The sequence below is a fragment of the Sminthopsis crassicaudata genome, chromosome 1 (genome assembly GCF_048593235.1).
Source record: "Sminthopsis crassicaudata isolate SCR6 chromosome 1, ASM4859323v1, whole genome shotgun sequence".
NCBI lineage: Eukaryota > Metazoa > Chordata > Mammalia > Dasyuromorphia > Dasyuridae > Sminthopsis > Sminthopsis crassicaudata.
Genome location: NC_133617.1, coordinates 741,683,455 through 741,702,615, shown reverse-complemented (window position 1 = coordinate 741,702,615; position 19,161 = coordinate 741,683,455). Strand labels below are relative to the sequence as shown.

Here is a 19,161-nt window from a genome sequence, read left to right as displayed (position 1 = left end):
GATTTGGTTTATAATTGGAAAGGTGGAGTGAGCGCCATTTTAAAATGTCACTGTCTTCTCTTTCATTTCCTAAGCTGAGCTTTGACTGTTGGTTCCCTTGCTCATGTAGCTCCTGAATTAAATGCACCGCTGTCCTCCGTTTCCCTCTTTCCAGTCCTCACACAAAGTTTCCAAGTTTCCTCCTGATTCCGCCTTTGCAGGGTCCCTTACATCCTTCCCCACTTCTCCATTTACAAAAGTGCTAGCCCTGCTTGAGCCCCCTCACCTTTTTCCCAGTTTTCCCCCTGTGCAGTCATCATCTGTCTTCTGGAGGGAGCGCTCCGACCTCTTGTTCCCAAGCCTACATTGTCTGTGGAGGAAAACCCAGGTTCCTTGGTTTGGCACTGAAGCCCCTCTAGAACCTGCTCCAGCCTGCCTCGTTTCCCATTCGAGTCCGACTTTGGAGGGGAAACAGGCCGATGGCCGACCGCCAGACAGCCCCCCCACCCCCCAGCTTTTCTTCTTCTGACCAAGCCCGTCCGTTCTGTGCTTCACCCGAGCTCGAGCTTGTGGGAGCACGAGACCCTCTTTCCCTGCCCGCTGTTTAGCCTGGGGTCTTTCAGAGTTCCCCTCCATTTTCACATTGTTGTCTTTTGCCAGTTTTGCCATTTTAGACACAGTCACTTGGGCAGAGCACAGGAAGACCGTCACCTCCCCGGTTCTGGACTTTGTGCCTCTCCTGATGGAGCCCAAGATCGAATTAACTTTTTTTCACTGTTGTTTCATATTGAGTCTGCAGTCCACTAAAACCCCCAGGGCCTTTCAGAGAAGCTGCTGTTCAGCCACCTCTCCCTATCTCCCACTTGTGAATTGGATTTTTTTTGGTGACCCAAATGTAAGAGCTACCATTTGTCCCTAGTTAATTTCATGTTATTATATTGAGCCCAATGTTCCAGTCTGTCAAAATCCATCTTAATTCTGAGTCTGTTATCTAATGTGAGCTGTCCTGCCCAGTTTTGTGCCATTTGCTAATTTAATAAGCAACTCATTTCTGCCTTCAGCCAGGTCTTTGATAAAAATGTTAGACATCACAGAACCCAGCACAGATTCCCGGGGCATTCCACTGTAGACATCCTTCCAAGGGACATGGAACCATTAAGGACTCCTCAGTGGGACGGGCCTGTTCTGCTCGGCTGTGCTCATGGCTACGTCTGCACCTTTTCTGCAAGAGTAGTGTGGGGGGCTTTGTAGAATGTTTAGCTAAAATCAAGGCAATCTCTTTGTCTCGTGTCTCTGTGTTTGTGTCTGTCTCTCCGTCTCTGCCTCTGTCTCCCTCTCTCTATCTCTGTGTCTCTCTCCCCCCTCCTGTCTTTCCCTCCTTCCCTTCTCCCCTTCTGTCTCTCTTCCCCCTTTCCCTCCCTCCCCTCTGTCTCTCTCTGTCTCTCTCCCTCCTTCTCTCCTCTCTCTCAGAAATGTGGTGAGCCTGGTATGACCTCTTCTTGCAGAAGGCACGCCACTTCCTTCTCCAGACTTTCTCAGTCATTTCATATACAACTAAAACGATTTGGAGGTGCTACCTCATACCTATTAGAATGACTTTTGGGTCAGAAAAGGAGAACAACAAATCGTGGAGGGAATGTGGGGGAAATGAGACATTAAAGCATCATTGGTGGAATGGTGAATGGATTCAGCCATTCTGTAAAACAATTTGGAATTATGCCCAAGAGGTTATAAAATCACGCTTACCCTTTGAACTAATAATACCATTCCTGGGCATGTGTCCCGAAAGAGATTTTTAAAAAGGAAAAATCCTATATGTGCAAAAATATTTAGAGCAGCTCTTTTCTGGTGGCTGAGAATTGGAAATTGAGGAGATGCTCATCATTATGCTATGAGAAATGATGAGCAGGATGCTCTCAGAAAAACCTGGAAACTCCTCCATGAGCTCATGCAAAGTGAAACACACTGTATGCAAAGTAACAGTCACGTTGTGGGCTGATGGGCTGTGAATGACTTTGCTGTTCTCGCAGTACGATGATCCATGACTACTCTCCGAAGGACTCGTGATGAAAAATGCCATACAAAATGAGTGTGTCTAAATATATACTGAAGCATAAATGTTTTTTAACTTCCTTTTTCTGGAGTTAGGGAAGACCTGTGGGGTTTTTTGGTTTGGTTTGGTTTGGGTTTGGGTTTTTGGCCACATGACTTTTATGGAAATGTTGGGGGGCGGGAAATCTTCAGGCTCAGTCCCATGACTATTTCTGCTTTCATCTCTCCTGTCCAAAACGGATTCTTCCGAAAAGAGAGAGTCAGAAGCCTGTCTTCTCTCTGTCAGTGCTTCTCCGACACCTGTCTTCTCTGTCCCTCGCCTCAGAAGATCTTCAGAAGCCCATTGCGCCGTCTGGAGGATCTCTGCACATGAGCTCGGGTCCTCGCTTCTTGATACTCTTCTTAGCCTGGGTCCCACTTTGGTACTCACCCTCTTGCCCTTTACTTCATCTTCTATACCATATCCTTAAGAAATCTTGGCCGGTCGTGAATCCGCTTGGTTGGGTTCCTTGAACGGTTCTCCCTTTTTCTTCTCATCGGAGAGGTTTCTTTCTTAAGAACTTCCCCTCCCTCCTAAGATGATTTGGCCCATAAAATACTGGTCCATGAGATGCTATGGGTCCTTTCTCTGCTTCTTTTGAAATCTGCTCTCCCAAAAGTCTGTGTTGCTGGTGTGACTCCACTGCTTTCCTTTCCTTCACAGATGCTAAGATGGGGGAAGGGGGTGTTGAAGAGGGGGAAAGAAGGTCACTTCCCCCTAAAATTTCTGTCCTTTCCACTGTGGCCACCGTTTCCTCCTTGTGGGTGAGTGTTGGGTCCCGACTAGCAGTTTCCCCATGGGCTTCCTTGGTGGCTCTGCTTTGGGGCAGCAGTAGTGCTCTGAATAAAGTTTCCCCTTGCTGCTCCAGTCTAGGTGTTCAGACTGCTTCCCACTCTCCCCATCCATTCCTCTTTCTGGCCACATTAATGTCCTGTTAATGTCCATCCAAATGTGCCCTGCCGTGCTTCCCCTTTCTGTCCCTTACCTTTCCTCACATGACTTGATCACCTTAATACACAGTGCTGTCCCTTACCCTGCCTTTTTACTTACTGATCCTCATCTTTTCAAATAAAGAATATCTATCCAGGGCCATATTCTAGTCAGGAGTCCCATATTCCAAATCTTTGTCTGGGTCACCCTATTTGTTCCCCATACGTTGTACATCTTTATTGCCGTCTCCTTCCTTGGATTCTGTGACTCTGAGGGCATCTCTGCTGTTTATCCTTCTTACATTTTCATCACCATCTAGCCTGGCAAATGTACACGAGTCATTTTTTCCTTCCAGTCTGAGCTAGCTGGCCATTGAAGCACCTAAATATTTTTTTTTATTCTTTAATTTCTATTATTCTATTTTTTTTTATTATTTTTTTTCTTTTTACAAACTGTTGTCTAGTCCAACCAGGAGGGACATTAAAGGCTATTAAGGGATCCCCTGAACTTCTTTTTGAGTCACCACATTTTTGAAAACACCGGCCCCAGAGCATGTAATAAGCCCTAAATGTGTCAAGGATAAAGTTCCCCCTCCAACTACTATAATTTGTGGTTTGCATTCCAAACTGGACTCTCTGTGTGTCCTTGGGAGTCAAGACAGGTGCCAGACGGTCTGCCCTGGACCGCCGCAGCTGGGCCTTGTAGATAAGGAGACCATCCATCTTTGTGCCCTAGCAGTTTCCAAGGGAGAAGAATGTGGCTTTTGCCCTCACCTGGCTCCTCCCCTTTGGCTGGGGTTTGTCCTTCCCCCACCTTTATCAGGCCTTTGCCTCCCTGGTCACCTCCGCCCTTAATCTTGCTGTCATAAATATGCAGATTTCTGTATTGACCATTAACTCTTTGCTCTGGCTTTGGGTTCCACATACATGTCCACTTCTCTCGTGATAAGCCTAGTTTTCATGTAAGTTTTGTGAAGCTCTTATTTCCTGTTGATACTAGTCACACCGCCCCTATTCCATAATTGTACAGTCTTTGAACCCGTGTTAAGAATTTACATTTATCTCTTTCAAAATTTTGTCTTCGAACTAAAGTCCTTACGCTGTCAGCGTTCTCAAGAGCTTGGAAATCAAGTCAAGTCAACAAGCATTCGTCAAGCTCTTGAGCTGTGCTCTGCCCCAGGAAACAGAGACCCAAATCAAAGCCAGGAGCGAGACCCACCACTGGGTGGTTAATAGCAGGATAACAGAAGCTTACGAGGGATTCCCAGGAGGCCGCGCCTTTTCTCCTAGGTGAAAGAAATGTGGAAAGGGACATGGTGGCTCCCTTGGTCTTGGAGATGAATACGCCACACAGTGTCTGGCACAGAGTAGACGCTTCCTAATCATTTTGATTTTCATTGGATTTCAGTTCTTAGAGCAGAGGCCAGTTCGTCATAGAAATGGGTGCTGTACTCCATCTGAAAGGCCATGTTTTTGGTCACCTCTCTGTCTCTTCCTTTATACAACCTTTGAGCCTCAGTCAGAATCCCTGTCAAAGAAGGATACAAATATCACAGGATTGTTCAAATAATAACAATTCACATTTCTGTCTTTGTTTTTTACAAAATGCTGACTTCAGAACCTTTATGATATGAGGATAGCAAGTGTCACCATACCCATTCATCGATGAGAAAATTGAGGCCAGAAAGCTTAGCGACTTGCCCGTGGTTCCGTAGATACCCAGTGTTAGAGCAAAGAGTTGAGCCTGGGGCTTTGGACACTCGGTCCATCACTCTGGCTACATGTGCTGCTCTTTTAAGGCGAGACACTGACCGTCATCCCCTTGAAGGAAGAAGTTCTCTCATGTAGCCACCCTGGGGAGGGACGGACAGACAGGTGGTCACTGGTTTGTGCCGGGATAGAAAGTCTTCGCCTGTCTTACCGTACTTTGTATTTTACTGTATTTTAATATGTTCATTCACCTTTGAATTTATTTCTAGTAAGAGTCTTCTGGTTTTGTTTTTTTAATAGGCACTCAAAGTCAGGCAGGCGGATGTAACCAGAGAAACTGTCCAGAAAAGCGTCTGCGTTCTAAGCCAGCTGGTAAGAGAACTTGTAAAATCCTAGAAACTCACGAGAAAGGGAATCCTTGAGAGCAGAGCAGTTAAAACTTGGGTCAGTCACCATATTTGCCAGAGTCTGGTTCTTTCGCTTCCCCCGTCTGTCATCTAGCAGTTTCACACTTAGAATTAATACTTCTAACACCCTTTAACCAGAGGGCGAAAATTGTCACTGGTTTTCCCCGCAATTAACAGATTTAGTAAAGAGTGTAGGAGGAGGAGTTAAAGTCTTATGGGTAAATTTAGCTGAAATAGGGGTTTCGGTTTGTTTAATTGTATCCTTGGTTTTTACTTTAACAGACATTTATTTCTAAGTATTCCGAGGGCTGTCCTAAGGCCCTTAAGCCCTAAGGACAGAGCCACTTAATTCTGCAGGGCTTTTCAAGGCTTCTGGGTACAGGGTTCTGCATATACTGTGGAGCATACAAAGTCAAGGATGTTCCTTGTTCTCCTGGAAAACGGAGGAGGAGGAGGAGGAGGACACCAGTCATGCCCTCAAGGAGTCTGCAGTCTATGGAGGGGAAGGCCTGTGTGTGAGAAAGAGCATTCAGAGTCCTTTCAGAAGGGAATGGGGGTCAGCTAAGCCCCCCTGAAAGAAATGGCTGTGTCCAGAGACACAGCTGGAGACCTTGGGGGAAAGGAAATCGGTGCTGGCAAGGCCAGACAGATCATTTTATCTCTTCCTCAGCTTGAACCTGATCCAAAAGCAGAATTGGGCCAGTTTTATTAAACAGTTCTCACAGAGGCTTGTCAGTATCAACTAGGCAAGACACCTTCCAATGGTTCTGGGCATGGGGAGAGGCAGCCTGGCCTGGGATTCAGCCTAAGGTGGATCTTCCAGACCTTTGTCTGGGACTAGGGAAGAAGACCAGCCTAAGGTGGTCTTCTTCCCTAGGTCCCAGGCAAAGGTCTGGGCAAGCCGCACAGTTTCCCTGCTCAGACCAGGGGCCTTTTATCTTTTGGATGACCTCTGGAGTCCGGAGTGAACCATTGTTTCACTAGGCTCTGGGGCAGCCCAGGCTCTCCGGGGCACTCCCCGTGCCCAAGTTCACCATATCTGGGACCTGGACTCCGAAGTCATGGCACACAGTGTGAGCCATGGTCAGTTGGGTAACAGAAGTGTCTCGTCACTGCAGTGGTAGGCCCTTCATCGGTCAGTATAGTGGTACAGGTGGCAGCTCGGCCTGGAGATGCTGCCTCCAGGTGCCCACGCATCTACCTACAGACACCTCATCCTGTCCTGTCACAGGCTCTAGGGCTGGGAGGGAGCTGGAGGACCCACTCTTGACCTTCAGAGACATTTCCTTATCGACTAGCGAGGGTCATTCGCACCATGACCACTCTGACTGATGAGGTTTTTGTCCTCTGTGGGAAGATGAGGAGGAAGTTCTTGGTCTTTCCCATTGTATTTTTTGTTTGTCAGAGTCCAATGCCTAGTTCATTTTATTTTCCTTTTTTAATCTCATGAACCTGACAGCGATTAACACACTTGAATGTTTCCCCATGTACAGAAAACCAGAACGGAGGACAGCAAGTGAAACCAAGAATTATCATTAGATCTAGCTGGTTTCTTAAGTCTGGCTCTGGTTTAACAGTGTCATTCCAGCACCACCCTGCCCACCAGTGTCCCCTTCTGAACGTCTCCTTCCTCGTCTGAGTGTTTTGGGATTTTTTTTAGTGATTCATTGATGTTCTTCCTTTCCTTTTTACCCCAATATAATCCCCCAATCCCTCTATAACCCTGCCCAAAGCTCCCCTCGTCCCAAATAGAGTCAAGCAGAGTGGAGCCAAGCATCGGCCTTCTCTGCATCCATCCCTTTTCTGCCCAAGCTAAGAAGCATGATTCGCCACCATTGGTCCTCCGAGCAGATCATTGCATCCATTAAAGTCCTGAAGTCTTTTCCAGTGCTTTCCTTAACAGGGCTGTGGGCACTGACTGCCCAGCCCTGGTCTTGCTCATCTCGCGTTCCATCAGGCCATCTAGGTTTCTCTGCATCTGCCTCTTTCATCATTTTCCATGGCAGAGTAGTTTTGCGTTATATGCATATACCATAATTTCTTCAGCCATTGCCCATTTGATGGAAACCCACTTTGTTTCTGAGACTTTGCTACAGCAAAAAAGAGTGCTGCTGCTACCAATATTTTTGTCCATGTGGTTCCTTTTTCCTTTTATTTGATCTCTTCGGAGTATGTGCTTAGCAGAGATGTTACTGGATCAAAAGGCGTGGACAGTCTGGTGACTTGGGTCACTATAGTTGGTTCCATTTGCTTTCCAGCAATGGTTGAATCCATCCCTAGCTTCATCTCTATCACATTAATGTTTCTCACAACCCTCCCAAGAGTTAACATTGTTCCTTTCTGTCATTCTTGCCAATCTGATTGATGTTTACTGAAGCCTTAAAATTGTTTTCATTTTCATTTTGTTAATTTTTCACTTTATTTCATTTTCATTTGGAGTATTTCATATGAAGGCTAATGGCATTCCTGTCTCCTTGAAAACTCCCTTTACATCTTTTGATCATTTATGTCTTACAAAATTGCTATTGGTTTTATTTTTTTTTTATGAACTCCCTGATACATAATTTTCATATCAGACATTTATCTGGGAATTTTGTGCAAATATTATTTTCCCAATTAACTGTTTTCCTTTCAGTTCTCACAGCACTGATTTTGTTTGTACCAAACTTCAATCCTAGCTGTCCATTTTTTTTCTCCTGCAGCCTCTCTATTTCCTTTTTGGTCACGAATGTTTCCCTTGTCCACAGTTGTAAAGGGTGTCTACTTGTTGCTCTGATTTTCTTGCGATGTGCTCTTTTGTGTCTATGTCTGTTATCCATTTGGAGCTTATTGTAGAACATGATCTGAGAAGCTGATCCAAGCCTACTTTCTGTAAGATTGCTTTCCAGTTTTCCCAAGTTACTGCTCAGTACGAGCCTTTAATCCAGGAGGCCGAAGCCATGGGTTCACCTCACACTGAGCCCAGTAGATCGTGACACTGATCTTCTCTCGTATCTTCACCCCAGCCTGACGGGCTTTACAAGGGCCGAGGCCTCCTGGGCTTGCAGTGCCCCTCATCTCCTTGAAACGACATCTCTTATTACTCTTTCCTGAAAGCCCAGACTGTCGGCCCCCACTAAGTATACCAAAGGGGCCTGAGTCAGACCACTAAGAGAAGTGGGGAAGTGGGCTGTTGTCCCTTAGTGAGCGTCTGGGTCCAGGCCAGTAGGTAAATGTAAGCTGTGTACCCATGCCTGTACCCACACCCACCCATACTCACACACAGCTCCCCATCCATAAGAAAGGCTCTAAGAGAATCTGCGCTTCCATTTTGGATGAGATGACAGAATCTCTAATGGAGATTGGGATAACCAGAAACTAGAAGGTAATCTAATTTGGCTAGGAAGTGTGATTGTGTAAGGGGAAAATCACTTCTGACTCCCTGTTGCATAAAGACTTTAGGGATCAGAGATATGGGCCTTCGAATTCAGCCCTCTTAGTTTTTTCAAGCAGATCTTTATTGATATCTTTAGTTTTTGCACCATCTGAATGTCCTCCTTTGTCTCTCCCCTTTCTCCCTCTCAGAGATATCCCTCTAAGAAAAAATTTTAAAGGAAGCAAAAAGAGAAAGGAAAAAAATTAGGAAACCGCCCAACACATTGGGAAAAAACCTGACACTTAAACAGTGTACCCTAGCAGAAGAGGCCCGTCTTCCCCTTTATTCACCTTCCTTCTTGGGGCCAGGATCGTTCTTTGGAATTTTGTCCCATCTGTTTTCAGCTGGTTTATGTCAGCCCCCTTCTCCTGGAATGCATCATGGAGGCCGAGAGGAGGGAAATGATGCACGCAGACTTCTGCAGGTGGTCGGGGGCAGAGCCAGGCGACTGCTGCCTCCTGATGCAGCCTTGTTTCCTTCTTGTCAGCCTCCCTGCCCACTCCCTGATGGGGCTTCCCACCTCACATCTCCAATCCAGCTCTGAACCCAGGATCGGGCTGATTCACAGATGGAGTCACTCTGCTGCTCAGGAGCTTTCGATGGCTCCCCGTGGCCCCAAGAAGGAAATGCCACCTGGCTTCCTGCTTTCCTGACTGGGCCTTCTCCAGGCCAGCAAAACAGACACTTCCTATTTCCCATCCACAACTTTCCATCTCAGGGCAAGTCAAAGCACCAAGCATTTATTAAGTACCTGCTGTGTGCCAGGCTCTGTGCTAAGCTCCGGGGATACAGAGCCCATAACATAACAGCCCCTGCCCTCAAGGGGCTCACAGTCTAATGGAAGAGACAACTTGTAAACAGCTGGGACCCACAGATAGAAATGGGATAAAGGGGAGATAAACCCAGAGGGGAGGCACCAAGATTAAGAGATTAAGGAGGGCTAGGAAATGCCTCTTGCAGAAGGTGGCACTCGTGCCAGGTGAGGAGATGGCACAGCCTCCGGGCAGGGCAGCCAGGGGTGAGTGGCGCAGGAGGGCCAGGGATTGGCTTCTGTTTGAAGTCCTAGGGAACAGGGAGTTTCTCAGAGGGAGGTGGGGGGGGCGGGGTCAGACCTGCACTTTAGGGAGATCACATTAGAGCCACAGGACCGGAGGCTGGCGGGGCCTCAGGCCTGAGGCGATGAGGGAGGGAAGAGAAGGGAATGTGGCCGAGAGAGGAGGAGGATAGAATCCAGAGGGAGGTGGGACTGAGTGGACGTGGCGCCTCCAATGGAGCCTTCTCGGGCCGGCCCCCCCCCAGACCCCACCAGCTCCCTACTTCGTATCCTTTTTATCGTTTTCTCTGCTGCTTCCCCTCAGGAGGGTGCAGGCTGCGTCCTGCACTCAGCCCAGCTCCTACCCCGAAGTCCGTGCCTAATAAAGACTAGTTGTTCCGACAGTGTCCTCCTTCCGTAGGTAAGGGACAGGGAACCGGTTCGTTTGAGTTATTTACATTCTCAGAAGCTTGGGAGATTCAGCATCAGAGCTGAGTTTTTTAAAACAGTGGCTAGAAAAGTGACGTAGGGACTAGAGGCAAACAGTGTGGGTTGGTGGGTGTCCCTTTAGGAGCAAAGTGCGGTGATTCTCCCAGGATCACTAGTAGGACTGGTCTTATTTGGAGTGACTGTAACTGATCATGACCAGGAGGGGCCCACAGTATTATCAGGATTAGCCATTCCGCCAAGCCCATCAGGTCCCAAAACGCCTTAGCGTCCAGAGAGGAACGGGAGGAAGTCTTCAGTAGGTTTGAGCGTGGCTGAGGACCTTGGAGGCGAGAAAACGTGAGACGTCACGTAGTCAGGGGCTCTCCGTGGAGCTCGGGGGACTCGTCCTCAGCAGGAGTCTGGGCCTTACTGTCACTGGGTCCCTCGGCCTTTGTTTGGAGTTATGCAGTGGAATTACCCGGCATTACCTGAGGCGGTCGGCCCTTTGGGTCGGCTCTGATTAGAATCTGCGTTTCTTCTCCACTTTCACCCTCGCCTCCCTGTTTTGCTTCCTGAGGCCAAACATCATAAGTTTTCTTATCTGTGACAGCCCTTCACACACGAAAGACAGTCTCCGGCCCCTCTGGGTTTTCTCTTGCCGAGGCCTTTTGGCCTGTCCTCAGGTGACCCGTGGCTACCCTCCCTCCCTCTGGGAGTTCTCCCATTTATTAGTGTCTTTCATAAAAGTGCCAAGGCAAGGGCAGGGGAGGGAGAGGCCGGACCACATCACAATCCACTGATTTCCTCCTCCTTTCCCAGCCCAAGGTGTTGCTAGTTTCAGGGCACCCTATTATTAGTCCATACTGAGCCCAAAGTTCACCAGAACACCCAGGTCTTCTTCAGATAAATGGGATATCCAACTTACCTCCCCACGCTGATGACATTTTCTCCCTTCCTCCCTACTTGTCACTGTACCTTGGAAACTAAGAATTGTGTTTGCCCTCTCCGTGACTCCCCCCATCAGTCACCAGCTTCTTGTTTTTGTTAGATTCCAGCCAGATTCCCCTCTTCTTTCCCCCTTTTCTTGGAATTCTTCTGCTATATTTATCAACCTCTCTGAATTCCCTCACTGACAAAAATATTAAGTAATACTCATTCAAGGACTAATTGTCACGGGATGGCATTTGTTATGTCTTGTTACAAGAAGGGAGCCACAAATAAATTAGGAAGGCGAGGCGTGGGGTGTTCTGGGAAAAATGTTCATTAGGGACCATAACTTACTATAAGTCAGCACTACAAAGGTATCTTTTAAATATATTATTAAATAGTATTTTATTTTTTTCCCCAGTTACAACTGAAGAAAATGTTTAGTATTTAATTTGATAAGATTTTGAGTTCCAGGTTTTTCTCCCTTGCCTCTTCTGAATATGGTAGACAGTTTAATAGAGTTTATACATATGCTATCATGTAAAACATATTTCCATATTACTCACAGTTGGGAAACAAGAAACAGGTCAAAAGAAAAAAAAAACAGAATAAGTGAAAAAATAAAGGCATTATTTTAAAAAACAAAAAATGAAACTGAACGAAGATGACATTTAAGGCCAAAAAACAATCATTCCCCTCTTGTACAGAGAGACACACTTAGTACTGCATGCAGTTTTGATCTGTGCATATAAAAACTGGTCTTCCGTGAAGTAACTTTCTTTATTTAAAAAAAAAAAAAAAAAAAGGAAAAGAAAGGAAAACTTTGTAATAAATACGCATAGTCAAGTGAAACATGTTCCCACATTGCTTTAAAAAAAAAAAAAAAGTCTTTATGTACCCTGAGTCCATTTCCCCTGGTTGCCTGTTTCATTATGGCTCTTCCTAAGTCACGGTGGGTCAGTGCATTGATCAGAGTCCTTAAGTCTTTCTTTGGGATAAATGGCTCTCTTTCTGCTCACCTGAGTGAAATGACCTTCCATTTATGCAGGTTTCCCAAGTTTCTTTGAAAAGATCTTCTTCAGAATTGCGCTTGTTTAGCCTACATTGACTTACTTGCCATCTAGGGGAGGGCATGGGGGAAAGGGAGGGAAAAAATTTGGAACACAAGGTTATGCGAGGGTGAATGTTGAAAATTATCCATGCATGTGTTTTGAAAATGAAAAACCTTAATAAATTAAAAAAAAAAAAAAAAGAAAAGAAAATTATCTTCCCTATGAAATCTTTCTTTATTACTTCTTCATGGGGTTGGAGTTGAGCCTAGGTTCTTGATGACAGAGCAGAGAGCAAGTGCAGACGATTCCCAGCAGGCTAAGGCTTCAGAGTGCCAGCCCAGGGACTGGCTGCAATGGGCAGTGAGAGCCAGGCCAGCCTCTCTCCCTCCCAGCCCCGGGTAGATGGATCACTGGCTTGTTGTCCTCCCTGGGCCTGCGGGGCTTTGGCTAGAGCATCCACTCTAATGACATCACAGATTCTCAGAGTGCTGCAGTGAAGGGCTGAGGAGGATCCAGAGAGAGGAACAGGCCCAAACCAGAGGGTTTAAATAGAGGAAGGAGGACGTTCCTGGCTGACGCTCCATCTCCTGACTCTCCACTGGCTGCCTTTCCCTGGTGCCTGGAATTCTCTCCCTCCTCTTCTCTGCCCCAACTAAAACCTCAGTCCCCTTAATTCCGGTGCCTCTCCTCTGTGGATTCCCCCCCTTTGTTTCCATGTTGTCCCTCTTGGACTGTGAGCTTCCGGAGGACAGGAACTACCTTTACTTTCTTTGACTCAGCTCCTGGCACATAGTAGGTGCTTAAGAAATGCTGTTTTTAAATACATGTGCATTTAGGATGTGGAACACACAGTCTTAAGGGCCTTAGTTTCCTTGAATTGAATGGGAAATCGCATTAAGGGATACCCAGAGAGAGTTTGGCCACGTCCAGGGAAGGTTTTCTGCCTGACGACAGAGTCCGGCGCCATGGGAGCTCAGCTCCACAAGGCAGCTTGTACCTTGAGGACTTTGAACATCATCCTTGACCAATTGGTCAAGGCAGAAAGAAGGCCCTGGGACAATGGATGATCCCATGAGATCTCTCAGCTTGTGACTGTGGGGGGAAATGTAGCTCACTTGAAGTCTCCTGTTTTACCTCCTCTTCATGTTCCCTTCACTTTTGCCAGTCCCTCCCTAACAGTGTTTGGTTTCTCTTGCAAGCCTCTCTATGGTTTACTCCAAGCAAAACTGCAGCTCATCACCCATGCCTATTTTGAAGAGAAGGATTTTTCCCAAATTTCAATCCTGAAGGTAATTTTGTAACGTGTATCTCTGTACTCTGTCAACGTGTTCTGCTACAAACAGGAAATTCAGGGGAGGTGGGTTTGGGAAAGGAGTAATTTGTTAACCAGAACCCTGGACCAGAAGACAAGTGACATGAGTGATGTCTGGACCCCTCTGCTCATGAAAGCCAAGCTCTGTTAGCTTCTAATTAGTAACAATTCAGTAAACTAAAAGCAAATTCATCTTGAAGAAACACCTGCTTACAGTGGATCCCTAAAATGTGACTGTCCCCCTCACAATCCTTTCTCTCTTATGAGAATCTGTCCTTTTCTAAGTGAAGATACTGGGCAGTTTCTCGAGCCTCTGGCTCCCATCCCCCATAGTCCAAAGCACAGCAATATGCATCTACTTCCTGGAAAACCAGCCATCAATTTTCTGAGAGCAGAGCCCGGCTGTGGCATTGAACTCCCATTGTCAGCTTTGTCATTGACTTCTACTGCATCGCGGTGATTGTGCCGGCAGGCACCCAGCCTCCGTCCTGCAGAGGAGAAGGGAGCAGAATATGAATTAAGCTAACGATGGGCCCAATGGGGGCTGGGTTGTCTGGCTTGCTCGGTCGTTCTGAGCTGTTTCTTGGTTCTGGTTTAAGAAATAAAAACAAATCTTATGTTCTTAGTGAAAGGAAATGGGGGAAAGGAAGCCATAAAGCAGAGAGCCCCTGCTTTCTCCAAGGGGGTGTCTAGTACATTCAGCTCCTCTGGTATTAAATAACCATTTTCTCCTTTTCTCTCCTGAATTCTACAATATTTCCAGTTTATAATGTCTGAAGTATCATAATTTCTCTTAAAATCTGCATTTCCTAGGAACTCTATGAGCATATGAATAGTTCCTTGGGAGGAGCTTCCATCGAAGGGTCCCAAGTATACCTTGGTAAGTCCCTCTCTGCGAGCCAGAAGAGACCCTCCTGCTTCTTGTTGGCCAGAGTCCTCTCTGGCTCAGATGTGCTGCTCCCAAGGTTCCTTCTTTCTCCATGGCTTGAGCTTCCTTGTAGCTAACTTTCCTGATAGCCTTTCTCTGCTATGGAGTAGAGAGCTCCCTCGAGATGGTCGTCCTGCTGCACTGTGCATCTGACATTGTCTCCTATAGCATGTAACTTTTGTTACCTGGAGTTTTACTCTCTGAGGGAAACTTCCTCATTCGCCCTTCCCGGTCATTTCTGGCTCATGGTTAGCTGTGGTTTGTGTGTCATCTGTGCATGTTTGGAGTAAATAGAATCGCATAGAGCGTAGTATCTGTCTGATTGGTTCCATGTGCCTGAATTCTTCTCTTCAGCCAATGTGAAGATCTTCAGGAAGATCAAGGACTGTCTTCCTGCAGTCCTGGCTGCCAAGAACTCCTTATCCTCTAGAAAGAGTCATTGAGCTCTTCCTTGATAATGGTAAAAGGCAGTCTCAGTAGTAGAGGCTACCCCTACATGGTGCTCTCGGCAGCGTGCAGTCACCGAAGCCGTCCCTCGTTCACTAGGACGCGTGTTGGATGAACGCAGACTCTCCCCAAACTCTGCTATTAAATGATCATGAGAAGTTATCCCTGGAAAGTCCTCAAAGACCAGAGTGGTTCAGAAAGGGCCGCAGCAGCGGGAACTGAGAATCGCTTTCCTAGTTGTGATTCTTTGTCCCACAAATAAGCTCATTTGCCAAATGATTCTAGAGGCCCCAATTCCCGACTGTCTCTGGATATTTGTCTCGCGCTCAGCCTTGCACCAAAGCCTCGTTTATTCAATCATGGGTGTTGGTGCCTCTTGCTTCCTCCCCCTCTGCCCAGCCCTTGGGGACCGGGACACTCACAGATTGGCTTCTTTCCACTGCAGGTCTGTCCCCAAGAGATCTGGTCCTTCAGTTTCGACACAAGGTAGGATGCTCTGCCAGGCCCAGGAAGTACAAGAGTAGGAGGCAACGTCCTTGCCCGTGTTCATCGGGAGCAGTGTAGCCTTTCCTTTAAAAATGTTACTTTCTTCAGATGTGGATTGAGAATTCTAGCCCCTCTGTCCAGATAAAAGGGAACTTTGTCCTATCTCTAGTTTAGCACAAGTTGTTTCTTTCATGATTTTTTTTTGTATTCCTATCTCCAGCGATCTTTGTTGTTTTTTTCAGTTTTGCTAATCACAGAACTCCTTTTACAAGGCAAATTTCATTCTGTTTTATTTATAAGTGCAAAAGAAAAGGAAAAAATAGGATGCTAGGAGATGTTCTAAGGAGCATACAGAGTATCCCTGCCATTTATATCTCTCAAGCTGTGTCCAACTGGCTGGACCTCCATCACGAGTCGGGGCACCATTTTTGTGGCCTTGGCTAAAACAAGCATCTGTGGAGTTGGAGGCGGCCCTCCAAGAAGGGAGCCTGAATACCAGAGTTGGTGGGAACTTTTTAAACGTCCATAGTGTTTTGAGGCACTTTCCAGCCAGCCTCTACATCTTGACCAGCCTGTTCTCATGGACGTTCTGTAGCTCTGTCCACAAGCCAGCAGCTGCTGGCTTCCTAGCCAGGGCTGGGACACGTCACTTTGATAAAAAGCAGGAGCACTGAATAATGCAGCACATTTTTGGAGGCACAAATAACCTTTGCAGAGTTAGGTTAGCGTCTAGGTTAGATTTAATCTTTTTTTTTTTCAGCATAATTTCCTTAGGACTCTATTTGCTTAGCAACAGAAGTTGTGTAAAATGGGATGTTCCATAGCAATTGAAAAATAACCCCTAGGAGTGGGAATATTGAGGTTAGGTTCATTTGTAATCATCTTATGGTTTCTTTTTTTCTTTTTTCTGGGCAGGTCTTAATCCTATTTAAGCTGATTCTTCTGGAGAAAAAGGTGGGATTTGAAGGGCAGGGCATGGGAGAGTATTTAAAGTTTATTCTTTGCCTATTAAATAGCTTAGCTGGAGTGAACCTAACACCTGGCGATGGAAGGGGCCTGTGGAAGTGGGTGTGTGCCCTTTGTTTGTAGACTTAATGCAGAAAATGAGGGCTTTTTGATCTTTGAGGGGAGCGGGCTCTTGCGGGGCAGCAGCCAGTTCCATGCAGTTGTATTTTATGCCATTACCACAGGAGGTTTTTTAATTAAATGCCCCATCTCTTTTGGTTGACTTGCTTTCCTGGGTCGGTCTTGCTCACCGCCAGACCCGAGTGCCACCTCCCCATTAGCGTAGGCTGGAGCCAGGCTCGTTTTTTCCTTGAAGGAGCCATGTCTCCTCTCCCCTGCCTTCAAGGCTTTCTTTCCCTTGGAGACTGGACCTCCCCCTCAGCCAGGCATTGACCCGATTCCCCCCTCCTTAGACACTTTGGGGGCGCCCGCTCCCCAGAACTGAGCGTACTGGTGCTAGACTCATGGGGCCACTGCCAGCCTCTGCTTGACAGAACAGAGCTCAGGCCCTCTGGCAGCCTCAGGGGCCACACACCGGCCCCTGTCGCTACGTCCAACCTTTGGGGCTTCCTTGCAAAATCAGGGCTCCTTTGGGGGCAAGTTCCAAAGCCCACCGGTCTATAAGGTGGGGCGTCCCATCTCAGCAAGGAGGGGCTTCCGACTCTGGAGCTGAGCAGAGTTACTTGGCTGGTAGAGATGCCGACAGATCCAACGGAGCCTCCGACATCGAAAAGTAGTGAGAAAGTCATCTAAGACTTAAGAGCCTTGACCCAAGAGACCGGTGTGGTGGAGGCGAGGAGGGGCTGTGTGTGTGGTAGTTAGATCAAGGGTAATGCTCTGCATCTTTCTGACCATCTGAGACCCATTTACAAAAGAGAACAAAAGAGAATAAAGGCCTTTGGGGGTGGCCTAGTGACACAGTAGGCGCTGGTCACGGCCCTAACAAATGGGACGACTCACTTGTGATGTGGTTCTGTAGACAAAGTGGAACATAACTTGGTGGCTTTGGGTCCCTTTGTAAACACAAATGTCTGCTCTGGGACACGGAGGCTGGGCTGTGGCCTCTGGGCCGGCCCCCAGGCTGCTGCCCCCAAATCAGCAAGAACCAGCAAGTGTCCCCACGCTCTCGGCAGGAGACTCGGCTGGAAAATGTCTTCCCTCGAGGGAGTCGGAGTTGGAAAGCCAGCCTGTCCCAAGGGCTGGCTCTCCCAGAGACGCTGCTTAATTAGAGAGGAAACTGGGTCAGGCCCACAGCCTGGCTGCTCTGTTTTGGTTTCTGTTTCTTCCTAGCTGATTTCTCATTAGCCAGTTTTGTTTTAAGTTTGTTTTCTAATTGAATCTTGGTTTCTAATTTAAGCAATTGTGAATCCGTTTCAGGTTCTGTTTTATATTTCTCCAGTGAATAGATTGGTAGGTGCCCTAATGACTGTGTTGTCCCTTTTTCCAGGTAAGAGAGTAGTTTTGTCTACTTTTTTAAAACTTAACTTCTATAACTGAGGCTACGGTGTAATATTTGTATAAAAAAACGCATTAGGGAAAAACGTGTTTGCATTTTTGCCGTCACTTCGATATGGCCTTTCCCTTGTGACATTGCCTCTATGTTCAGACTGAATTTGTTCTAAAATTTTTAAAAGGTTGAAATGTTGCCAGTTGTAGTTTATTGGGCCTTAAACAAGCCCATCTCATCTCGCCTTTTCCACAGCCCATTTTTTGCCTCTCGCACACTGCAGGGATGATCGAACATGGCCTCCCGGACTGCTCCCAGTACAGGCCCCGCAAGAGCCTGTCTGAGGATGCGGGGCTCCACCCCACTCCCCCTCCGGCGGACGACTATGTTTCTGGGTCTGCTGCTGACGGTCCGAGTGCAGACTCAGTGACGTGCCAGAAAAAAGTGTCCGGGAACCACGGAGGGGATGCCCCAAAGGCAGATGGGATCGTGTCCCCGGCAGCCAAAGATGTGGGCAGCGCGCAAGCCTCCAACGGGAGACTTCCTGGGCCCGTGATCTCCGAGGCATCGGAAAAGCCACGGGAGACCCCGAACTCTGGCATCTTGGAGGACACGAGCGTGAAAAAAAGGGAACAGGTGGAGCCTGAACAGATAAACTTCCTTCCGAGGGACTCCACGCCCCCTGAAAGCGCTCCAATTACTGTGCAGCCCCAAGCCAACCTGGGCCAGGTGGTGCTCGTGCCGGGACTCGTCTCGGGCTTGGAAGAGGACCAGTACGGAATGCCCTTGGCTATCTTCACCAAGGTAAGTGGAAAAGCCCCACACGAGCATGTGATGGCCCGAGAGCAGCTTCCGACAGGCAAGGATGGCCACGGCTCTTCTCGTTTCGGGCCGTCCCTGTGTGTCTGCGGAACTCTGGGGAGAATCACAAGCGGTGGCCTTCCACATCCAGGCTCTGGCCTCTGAGGCAGGAGCACACCTAGGTTCTGTCCCCCCAAGGCAGGGAGCACCTCCAGGCTCTGGCCCCCAAGGCAGGAGCACCCCAGGCTCTGGCTCCCAAGGCAGGAGCACCCCAGGCTCTGGGTCCCAAGGCAGGAGCACCCCAGGCTCTGGCCCCCCAAGGCAGGGAGCACCTCCAGGCTCTGGCTCCCCGCTGCAGGGCCCTGTGGCAGGGAGCAGCAGGTCCTTGCTCAGGTCTCTCCTGGATGATGGCAGGGAAGGGCACTGTGGGCAGAGCACAAACCAGGGAGTCAGGGAGACTCTTATAAACTGTGTGGCCCTGGGCAAGGAGACGCAATTCTTCTCAGAGTCTGTGTCATCATCTGTAGAATGGGGACATTAACACCTGCTGCCCAGGGTTGTGGGAGATCTTGGTGAAGTGCTTAGCAAACTTTCGCCACACGGGGCCTTCCTGGTGCTCCCTTGGTGTAGAGAAGTTACTGGCACTCACCCCTGAGTGCCACTGAGATCCACTTGCAGTGGCCTTTTGTAAGGACTGTGGGGAGCGCTGCCCATGGCAGCATTGCCCAGACCATGGAGCTGTGGGTACAGGGCACGCGAGGG

At 47.8% G+C, this 19,161-nt stretch overlaps 1 protein-coding gene across 1 annotated transcript in view; it reads left to right on the top strand.

Moving 5' to 3' along the window:
- The window catches only part of AVL9 (AVL9 cell migration associated), a 60,724-nt gene that overhangs the window by 23,663 nt on the left and 17,900 nt on the right, over positions 1–19,161 (top strand). The window contains exons 4-10 of the mRNA XM_074284345.1: positions 5,011–5,082; positions 13,173–13,262; positions 14,099–14,165; positions 15,106–15,146; positions 16,062–16,100; positions 17,529–17,598; positions 17,882–18,402. Of these exons, the coding sequence (XP_074140446.1) occupies positions 5,011–5,082; positions 13,173–13,262; positions 14,099–14,165; positions 15,106–15,146; positions 16,062–16,100; positions 17,529–17,598; positions 17,882–18,402 (900 nt within the window). The remainder of the gene's footprint in view (positions 1–5,010; positions 5,083–13,172; positions 13,263–14,098; positions 14,166–15,105; positions 15,147–16,061; positions 16,101–17,528; positions 17,599–17,881; positions 18,403–19,161) is intronic.